General features: G+C 43.5%; 1 protein-coding gene across 1 annotated transcript; it reads left to right on the top strand.

Annotated features, from left to right (window-relative positions):
* The first annotated feature begins 7 nt into the window (after positions 1-7).
* sec13 (SEC13 homolog, nuclear pore and COPII coat complex component) lies at positions 8-7,632 on the top strand. The gene is made up of 9 exons (XM_083661899.1): positions 8-125; positions 347-391; positions 762-877; positions 1,723-1,874; positions 3,216-3,349; positions 3,637-3,770; positions 4,201-4,321; positions 6,052-6,198; positions 6,870-7,632. Exons 1-9 carry the CDS (start codon positions 123-125, stop codon positions 6,978-6,980), a joined length of 963 nt encoding a protein of 320 aa, XP_083518025.1. The 5' UTR covers positions 8-122; the 3' UTR covers positions 6,981-7,632.
* The last annotated feature ends 3,174 nt before the right edge of the window (positions 7,633-10,806 follow it).

Here is a 10,806-nt window from a genome sequence, read left to right as displayed (position 1 = left end):
AGTGTCGGATGGACCGTTTCGGGAAGCGGCTTTGCCACGTCGGAATAATCGAATGAGTTTTATTCATTTGCAACAAGACAACAACACTTTATTCCCCGCACGTTTCTTAATCAGATATAATCATGGTGAGTCACACAACATGTCCAATATGTTGTAACGTTAGGTGAACCCGCTTGCTAACGTTTGTTGTTGTTTGCAGTTGTTTGCTGACGTTGACAAGGTAGCCTGCTAGCTCGTTAGCATACCGGCTAATAGTAATGTAGCTAAACGCTATTAGGGGAAATATGGTTTTAATATGTATGTAGGATATCATAATTATACTAACGTGTTTTGTTCTGACTTGCAGGTTTCCATTATCAACACGGTGGACACCTCACACGAGGATATGATTGTAAGTTGTCAAATCTTCCTTTTTCATTTAGTAACTGAAGCTAGCATTTGCTAATGACTCGAGACAGTGGCATTGCCAATTTTGCAGCTGTGTCAACCATATATTGGCCACAGAAACACAGCCAAGCGGCCATTGATTACAAGTTAGGCTATTACAGTATAAGCCGGCAGTGCATTTTGTTGAGGAATTCAAAGCCTGTAATAGAACGTTAGACTAACATTACTGTCATGCAACTAGTTAATAGTAGGAAGCGCAAGAGTGAAAGCCACAGTGCCCTGGAGACATGTATCCATAGAATGAAGGATGATTTCAGAGAGAAGTGCTCGTACTCCTCACGTCATGCCTTGCTGTTTGGTTCTGTTTATTTCAGCACGATGCCCAGATGGACTACTATGGGACCCGGCTGGCCACCTGTTCCTCTGACCGCACCGTGAAGATCTTTGATGTCCGAAACGGAGGGCAGATACTGGTAGCAGACCTCAGAGGGTAAGACATGGTGGTCCCACAGCTTGCCTGCATGGGGGAGTCTAGAGATTAGATGTGAATCCTTAAACTGGGTGGATGTGTGGGGAAATGTGGGTAGAGAACCCCCCCCCCCTTCCAGTACTGTTAACCCTTTCCTCAGTCATTAACAGTAGAAGACTGTGGTTCTACTGGGCATCACCTAGGTGCAAATGTATGGAAGTGAAGTGTATGACTGTAAAGCAGGATGTTGCTTAAAAGGGTGTGTAAGGGGTATTCTGGTCGATCAGTGGGTTAAGGCGTGTACCGTGTAAATATGATGACCGGGGTTCAAATCCAGCCTAAGACCTTTGTTGCATCTCACTCTCCACTCTCTCTCCACCACAGTATTCCCTGTCTGTCTTCACTTTGCTCTGTCTAATAAAGGCAACATATGCGAAAATAAAAAATGTATATAACTCCAGTAGTCACCACCACCAGCTTGAGTGGTAAATGATGACTGTTACTGGTAGTTTACTGCAACTGCACTATACAAGCTATTTTGGTAGTTTACCCCCCCCCCCCCTTCCTCCAAAAACAAAAAACACAGATTTGACATGAAAGAGTGGATCAGTTGCTGGTGTATTTAGAAGTCCATTATCCACTGTAGCTGGTGGTGGATAAAAGGTTATTTATTTGCTTGTTATAGAGTGAAAGGCCGTCTGGCCGTTGATCTACGCATCAGAAATCTGGCCCTAGTGTTAATAAACTGTATATTATGAGTCTAATCCTGAGGATGCATTGTGACTAAGATGAAGATTGCAATTGTTGTACAGTTTCCAGCATATCCTCTGTACTAAAGGTGTGTCTGTGTGTGTCTCCGTCCGCAGCCATGAGGGCCCCGTGTGGCAGGTAGCGTGGGCTCACCCCATGTACGGTAACGTCCTGGCCTCCTGCTCCTACGACCGTAAGGTCATCATCTGGAAGGAGGAGAACGGAACCTGGGACAAGATGTACGAATACACCGGACACGAGTCGTCAGGTCGGCACCTCGCGGGGAAATCAACTCTTAGACTTTTTTTTTTCTCTCTCTCTGTGATTCTTCGTTTAGTACTTTTCTCCTCTCGTCTGGTTGTTTCTCTCCCTTTGTAGGTCTCTCCCTCCAATATATTTGGTGTGTGAACTCGGTGTGCTTTAATGTTATCAGGATACCAGAATTTTGACTTGAATACTAAGTTTAATATCTTACAGCAACAAGGTCCCGGGTTCGAACCCCGGGTCCATCCCAGGTCCTTTCTGTGTGGAGTTTGCATGTTCTCCCCATGTTCGTGTGGGTTTTCTCCGGGTGCTCCAGTTTCCTCCCACCACCAAAAGACATGTATGTTAGGCAACAATGGCGAAAAGAACTGGAGTTGGTCTCCGGGCGCTGCACTGGGGCTGCACACTGCTCCTTGTTCTAGGAAGGTTCCTAGTAGAGGATGGGTCAAATGCAGAGGATAAACAATAAGAAAAACAATTATGTAGTGCCATTGAACAGCCACTGTGTTTTATTTTAACCAAAAACACAATGGGAAGCTCCATAACTTCGACATCAGTATTGAGAAGAAATAACACAAAATAAATATGAACCTGCAAAATGCTGTCTGAGATGCTTTGTTAACGTCTTTCTGTCACATGACTTACAAAGCTTTGTAGCAGCTTTCTAACAGGGGCTTTGATGTCTGGTGTCTGACTTTTTTTTAAATCTATAATCTGTAAAAAGTAGTTCCATATTTTGCTCCAGACACCCGGTTTGTCATCCATTTTTGGTGTCAACAGTGACGTCGGTGTGTCCTCTCTCTGTGTCCCTCCACAGTGAACTCTGTCCTCTCTGTGTCCCTCCACAGTGAACTCTGTCCTCTCTGTGTCCCTCCACAGTGAACTCTGTCCTCTCTGTGTCCATCCACAGTGAACTCTGTCCTCTCTCTGTGTCCATCCACAATGAACTCTGTCCTCTCTGTGTCCCTCCACAGTGAACTCTGTCCTCTCTGTGTCCCTCCACAGTGAACTCTGTCCTCTCTGTGTCCCTCCACAATGAACTCTGTCCTCTCTGTGTCCATCCACAGTGAACTCTGTCCTCTCGCTGTGTCCCTCCACAGTGAACTCTGTCCTCTCTGTGTCCATCCACAGTGAACTCTGTCCTCTCGCTGTGTCCATCCACAGTGAACTCTGTCCTCTCTGTGTCCCTCCACAGTGATCTCTGTGTCCCTCCACAGTGAACTCTGTCCTCTCTGTGTCCCTCCACAGTGAACTCTGTCCTCTCTCTGTGTCCCTCCACAATGAACTCTGTTCTCTCTCTGTGTCCCTCCACATTGAACTCTGTCCTCTCTGTGTCCCTCCACAGTGAACTCTGTCTGCTGGGGTCCCTATGACTTCGGTCTGATTCTGGCCTGTGGCAGCTCGGACGGAGCCATCTCCCTGCTCACCTTCACTGGGGACCAGCAGTGGGACGTCAAGAAGATCAGCAACGCACACACTGTGAGTTTGACGCACACACACATTTCCCTCATCTGTGTCAAATGAAATGCAGTCTATTCTTTTTTTATACTGCTATATATTACACTCATATATTTATCTATTTTTCCTCTATAACTCGTATCTTCTTTACTCTATGATTATGCTATTATTACACTCTATCTACACTCTCATCTATTTTATGATCTTATTGTATTGATTTACATTGAGAGTCTAAGGTGGATGGGCTGTAAGGTGGAGCTGGGCTGCTGCTATTGCTTCCTGCTCACTCTGCTGTCACTGTGCTGTAGATCGGCTGTAACGCGGTCAGTTGGGCTCCTGCTGTAGTTCCAGGCAGTCTGATCGACCAGCCGTCCGGCCAGAAACCAAACTACGTCAAGCGCTTCGTCTCCGGAGGCTGCGACAACCTGGTCAAACTCTGGAAGTAAGTCAGTTCCTACTAGTTGATTTTCTCTGGCATTTTAATGCTTTTCTAGGTAGTGTTCAGTCCAGTGGAGAGAGACAAGGAAGATGGGACAGAGAAATGAGGACATAGGTCAATGAAAGTCACCCCCACAGCGGTGAGACGAATGGCATTTTGACTGATGTACAGTTGGTGTGTTGATGTATTGTAGAGCCGGTGAACGTTTTTCCTGGCTTTCAGAAGCTTAGCTGGCAGCATCACTTCTAGTGTGATGAGAGTGGCTGTTGAATCCTATTCAGAAAAAGGAAAGCGAGAGGCACTTTTACAAGTCATTTAAATGCATTGTGTGAGGAAACGGACACAATTCATGATATTTCACATTTCACCAGCTCAAGAAGCTGATGATGGCCCTTTGGTCTAACTGTCACTCACTGTCACTCCCCGCCTCCAGAGAGGAAGACGGCCAATGGAAGGAGGACCAGAAGCTGGAGGCGCACAGCGATTGGGTGAGAGACGTCGGCTGGGCTCCTTCTATCGGTCTTCCCACCAGCACCATCGCCAGCTGCTCCCAGGTGAGATTTAAAGGGATGAACATTTAGATGTAAAAGGAAAGCACTTAATACATTTCAACTAATTGAATAAATACAGTGAAGAAGTGATGTGTTTTCAGATGCTTCTTAAGCTGTGTTCACACCAAGATATTTATTTTTCGCTCTGTCGCTTGATTCAACCCTTTGGAATCGCTCTGTCGCTCTGTTTAAATCGCTCATCAACAGGCACAGGAATTGACGGACATGTGGGGGCTGTAACGTTACGCAATGTCATGATATTTGTCCACTACGAGCCACCGTCATTGTTTACAAGCTAAAGCCTATCAGCGTGCTCCTAACGCGAGCTCCATACCGGTAGTACAGACTTCACTTCATGTCAGCTGTCAGCCTGTCAATGTGGTTTGTTGCCACACAATAAACCAGCGGTTTGTTCCAAGCCAGTGTGATCCTTGACTCACTCTCACACGGCAGCCAATCAGCGTTGAGCGGCGAGCGACTGATGCCAGCGTATTTTCGCTCGAGTTGGGATATTTCATCTGGGGCGACGAGCGAATTTTCTCCCTATCACTCTGTCTCTGTCGCTCGGACGCCCAGCGATTTTTCTCCCAGGCGAATATACGCTCAATCGCTCGTTTGCATTGACTTTGTATGTAAACTCGATGCCAGCGAAAAACTTTAATAGGTCGGTGTGAACGCAGCTTTAGAAGTGTCTCAGTGGCTCTTTGTTTATCCACAGTTCAGTTAAGCGCTGACTCACCTTGTCATGTTACATCCCCTAAATATAAGCGCTGGAATCCATTCAAAGTCTCATGGACAATCCTCTGGCAGCTGTTTGCGATGGTGTGTATTTACTGATGAACTCCACTAGGTGGAGCCAGAGCATGTGACAGATTCCATTAGTTTCATCAGTAACTTGGTACATTCACTTGGTGGGATGCCAAAGCCTCATTGACCAAGCTCACACGGCTAGTGAGACAGCACACATTATGAAGGGGTGGTGTTACCTGTAGCCTGACTGACTGCTGCTAAACTGGCTCACAGACATTCTGCTGGTAGGTCCTTACAGGACAACAGTCATTATTATGACTTCCTGCTGGCAGGTCCTTACAGGAGGACAACAGTCATTATTATGACTTCCTGCTGGCAGGTCCTTACAGGAGGACAACAGTCGTCATGACTTCCTGCTGGCAGGTCCTTACAGGACAACAGTCGTCATGACTTCCTGCTGGAAGGTCCTTACAGGACAACAGTCGTCATGACTTCCTGCTGGCAGGTCCTTACAGGACAACAGTCGTCATGACTTCCTGCTGGCAGGTCCTCACAGGAGGACAACAGTCATTATGTGTAAATGAGCTTCTGTCCCAGGGCAGAGGACTCAGGCAAGAGGTTGAGTGTGTTTATCAGGTCACAGGCCTGCCAAGGTCAGGAGTGATGTTTCTGTCTCATTCTCTCTCTAATGCGTTGATATGTAACTAAGATGAAGTGCCTTGCTCAAGGGCAACATTATTGTGGTCATTGAGTTGGCCAAACACAATGGGGGTGATAGCGGGTTAGTCATCTATCTTTTTCCCAACCCCATTTTCCCAGCTGGTCTGAGGATTCAAACTGACAACCTTCCCCAAACTTTAGGCTGCCTCGTTATCATTAACATTCGCACACTAACTGTTGCTCAAAGCGCTTTACAACAAGGAAATCTTTAAAAAAAAGAAAAGCATACAAAAATAGCTGACGTTTCCTCTCACCTCCTCCAGGACGGGCGCGTCTTCATCTGGACGTGTGACGACCCTGCAGGAAACACCTGGACGGCCAAGCTGCTCCATAAGTTCAACGATGTGGTTTGGCACGTCAGCTGGTCCATCACCGGGAATATACTGGCTGTTTCTGGAGGCGACAACAAGGTAGAGTAGACACTTCTACATGCCAACACACAGGCTTTGAAGTTGGTCTGTTACTAGAAATCTATATTAAGGAGGAGCAAGTGGGCAATGTTTGTTTACATTTTTGGGCCGCCACAGCTTTGCCGTTTTACGTGCGATCGGGCTGAAACTTTTAGGGCATACAAACCGAAGTCCAACACGCTTCAGCCAAATTTGTAAGAAGGTCCTGGTGCTCAACAGTAAAGGACAGTGTACATGGACATGACTTTTTACCTTCTAGTCTGTTTGAAGTGCCCAGGTAAAAGGTTTTTCCAGGCATATTCGCTTGTCTGTCCCTGTCCAATTTGAGTGATTTTCTTGTTTTTACTTCAGTTTGCCTTGCTGGTTCATGCTCTTCTATCAGTTGAGAAAGTCTACACAGCCTGTGGTTTTCTGAAACCCTTTCAAAACCCAATTGGAGAAATTCCAAAATGAATGGTCGTCAATCTGAAAACATGGCTGCTTTTCTTACTTCCTGAAAAGTACATATTTAAAATACATTATTTTGCATATGAGAGATTTTAACCTGACAACGGCAATAACGTACTTGCTATTTATAACGATGTACACATGTCTAATTCATCTCTCACTTATGTAAATGAACACACGTACACACTTCCATTAATGTGTGTGTGTGTGTGTGTATTGTGTAGGTAACCCTGTGGAAGGAGTCGATGGATGGCCAGTGGGCGTGTATCAGCGATGTCAGCAAGGGCCAGGGGGCCGTCTCCTCCATCACAGACACACAGCAGACTGAGCAGTGACACACACACACACACACACACACACACACACACACAGCAGTGACCCCTGACTCTTAACGGATGACCCTAATCCTCAAATATAGGCGGTTTTCATGGAATTGTGTTGCTATGGGAACAGTTTGAAAGCCAGCTTATTTCCTGTCAGATATTGTATTAGCATCACACTGCAACAGGATGTAAGCTAGGGGCAATAGACCCTTCTCACGGGGGCCATTTTGTGTCAAACTTGTGTCAAACTTCCATGATTGGAATTTGGAAACCCTCATTATTGTTTTGCTTGCACCTGTGTTTACCCTGCCTTTTTGACACAAAATGGCCCCATGAAAAGGGTCTATTTAGAATGCTTATGTTGTCAAGTTAAAACCGTCTACAAACTTAAGTGTTAAACTTGTGGGAAGTCAGAACTCGGAAGAAGCCAACTGATCCACTCTGATTTTTCCACTTTCTAATAGAACTGAACAATTAATCGAAAATAAATTGAAATTGCATTGTGAACTTATGCTATTTCAAAATCGCAGAGGCTGCAATTAATTTCTTCAGGCAGAGTTTGGTCCAAGCTGGAGTTTAGAGGTACAGGTCATCTTTGGTCCATGAATCTTTTAGACTCAAACTCAGTAAATCATGAACACTGACAACAAAATTGCTTCTCTTTTTAAAAGAAGACAAAGTTTTAAGCAAGTTCTAAAATATTTATTACAAGAAATACTTGCAAAGATGTAAATCACACAGTATAAATAGGAATTACAATATTCTGTCAAATAATCAATTCGATTTAAATTTTATTTTTTGGTCTATTGTTCAGTCCTACTTTGTAAGCAGTGTGTTTGGGCTCAAACTCTGACTTTAAACTTAGAATGATTGCTTGATTGTATCAGATGAGGAAAGGAACACACACACAGTGGAAAGATGGTGAATGTCCACACTGTGTTTGGGTTCCTCTCTTTCTTTTGATATGATGTATGTTTGCTTGGATGACTGATAATTGTCTTTATTTTATCCTATTTCTTTTTTTTTTTTAAGAGCATATATGCACTCCAATATTTCTAGTGTTACTTTCTTCCCAGTTCAGACTTTGCACATGCACGTTAACACTGATCCAAACATGACTCTTAGTGCACAGCTCTCCACCCAAACCCTTGACCCCCCCATGATGCTCGACTCCTGAAACATTCCACCTCCACCAGGGGAGAACCAGACTGTGTCACTCTGGACTGTCCCATCATCTTCTGCAGCACCTCCACTGCTCTGCTGCTGTCGTCTCATCTGTAAGCTGCTTTTGATCAGATGCCCCCAAACTTCCATTTTCTGGACTATTTTTACCAGGCAAAAGCCACATTGGTAATTACTGCATAACACCAACTGCTATGCGGGGCTCTTTGGTCAGTGGGCCCAGATGGGATATTAGGAAAATTAAAAGCTTCCTCATTAAACCACAGGTGTCTGTTTTTTTATATGGAATCCGTTGTGTGGAAACGGCGTCGCCCTGTACAGAGTACAGACCCAGGCTCAAAACCCATCCAGCTGTTTTCACGCGCGGGAATCTGAGCAAAGGAGGACCCGACGGCTCCACCATCCTCTTCTCCAGCTCCTAATGTGAAATTAGAAGTGATCACATGACAACTTTTTGAGAAGAAAGTTGTGGAAGAGGTCGCTTGTCAACGAATATCAAATCCACAACAGGTTTTTGGAAATTGAGAACCTGCCTTAACTAATGAACCAATTTACTGCTTTGTAAACCAGAAGTTATTAGATTAACATGTTGCCAAGGTAACCCTGGATCGAAATTGGATGTCAAATGCTCAACTGTTTTTGTGAGTTTTGTTTCCCCCCAGTTTAAATGTTAGAAAACATGGATATATGTTTTTCATAATGGATGTAATTAAATAACTACAATTTAACGAAGCTGTCTTGTTAACTTTTTTGCGCTCATTCAGAATATTCCGATTATAATATAAGATACATGGCATTGTGTAATAAGGCTAAATTGATGTAAACATTGTAAAAGTCATGTTTTCCAATTATAATATAAGATACATGGCATTGTGTAATAAGGCTAAATTGATGTAAACATTGTAAAAGTCATGTTTTTTTTCATAAATGTGCATCTTGGTTATAGAGCTCAACAGACGCGTGACTTTTCATGACGTAATTTGCCCCGGAAGTACCTGTAAGTTCCGCATCCATTTTCTCCGTAGACATTTAAATCGAATATAGTTTTAAGGCTTGAACCAAGCCAACAAGTCTTCCAGAGAATCGTGAGTGACCATAAAACATTCCGCTTAAGCGAGAACAAAAAATAACGGTGAATAAAATACATTTTTATTTCCGTTATTTTTTGTTCTTAAACCGAATGTTTTATGGTCACTCAAGATTCTCTGGATCACGTGTTGGCTTTGTTCGAGCCTTAAAACTCGTTATATTTGGATTTATCGAAATGTCTATGGAGAAAATGGATGTAGAACTTAGTTCCGGGGCAGAAAAGTCACGCGCCTGTTGAGCTCTATTTTCCTTGTTAGGCTTAGCGGTGCCTGGCGGAGATCTGCACTCTACTGAGTGCACTTTTCTACTTTTTGTCTTTTTTTTTTGTTCTTAATAAGTCAGAAGGCACAAGTGCTTTGCCAACCAGTTGTGTGGTTAACTTATTTTGTTTTACCATATTGCTGTTCTTTTATCTATATAACATTTAGAGAGCTGTCTGAAGTGGCTGCTGCAGTAACACAAAATGCACTGTTCATGCATTTTGTATACCAACGTTTTTTGTGAGTCCTGTTAGAGGGAGGCTTTGTGTCTGTGTGTGTGTGTGCGTGCGTGCGTGCGTGTGTGTTTATCTCAGTAATCGATACGAGTGCAGGAGAAAAATGCTAATTCCCAATGAGATAGGCTACAGTAACTGTCAGGAGGCTCTGAGTGATATGGTTATGAGCTGGGTAACCTTCAGGACTCCAAACCCTTTCAGAAACGCTTCATTCATCTGGAAATACGGTAATAAAACGTTTATATTATTATTATTATTATGTGTTTAGGCTGTGTCATGCACCAGCAACACTTAGTTTAAAAGAAGAATTAAAGGCTGTGATAGAGGTGTGTCGGGATATTTGGATTGTTAAATGTGAAATATTGAGTATTAATGAAGGACATTTGTCTCAAAGTGTCCAGTGTGTTTCGGTTGTCTTAACAAGGCAGAGAGAGACGAGTGGAGAAGGTTTGCCATAAGGGAGAGTGGCAGCTGGATTAACATGACAAGAGCAAAGAGAAAGAAACGGAAAAGGGGGTAGCAAACTATGCTACCCCCAGGGGTAGCAAACTATGGAATAGTCTACCAATGTCAGTCAGAGAGAGTAGCAGTGTTCACACCTTTAAGGGGCTGTTAAAGTCATGGCTCAGATCAAATCAAAACTGCGACCATATTTAAACCCTTTTGTTTCATGTGTTGTTTTTGTATATGTATATCTTTGAAAGTCCTATGTCCACCTTGGTCAATGTCCCTAATGTTTCCTGTTTTTGTTTTATTTGTATTACATACCGGAACTGAAGGTCTGTATGTGCCCACTTGAATTGCAAAGTTAAATGCCTCCATCGTGAATATGTATGTCTCCTCTCCTTTCTACCCTATGTGTAGGTATGTGTCACTTACATTGCTCCCCTGTCAGTTATGTATGCCCTATGTATGCACTAATTTTTCTATTTCTTCTTTTTAAACTTTTTTGTACCTCACCTGTCGAGGGACTACGGATGGAAATTAGCTAAGGCTATAATCCGGCACATTTACATGTTTACATTAATGTTGCACTGTCCCTGAAATAAATAAATAAATAAAAAGCATTAT

This window comes from Poromitra crassiceps, assembly GCF_964638095.1.
Source record: "Poromitra crassiceps genome assembly, chromosome: 27".
Lineage (NCBI taxonomy): Eukaryota > Metazoa > Chordata > Actinopteri > Beryciformes > Melamphaidae > Poromitra > Poromitra crassiceps.
This window is presented reverse-complemented; position numbering and strand designations above follow the sequence as displayed.

What these genes read in the sequence shown, in the direction of transcription:
- sec13 (XM_083661899.1), top strand. An exon ending in CTGGTAGCAGACCTCAGAGG is followed by an intron (nt 878 to 1,722) that starts GTAAGACATGGT and finishes CTCCGTCCGCAG; the next exon opens with CCATGAGGGCCCCGTGTGGC. An exon ending in CACCGGACACGAGTCGTCAG is followed by an intron (nt 1,875 to 3,215) that starts GTCGGCACCTCG and finishes GTCCCTCCACAG; the next exon opens with TGAACTCTGTCTGCTGGGGT.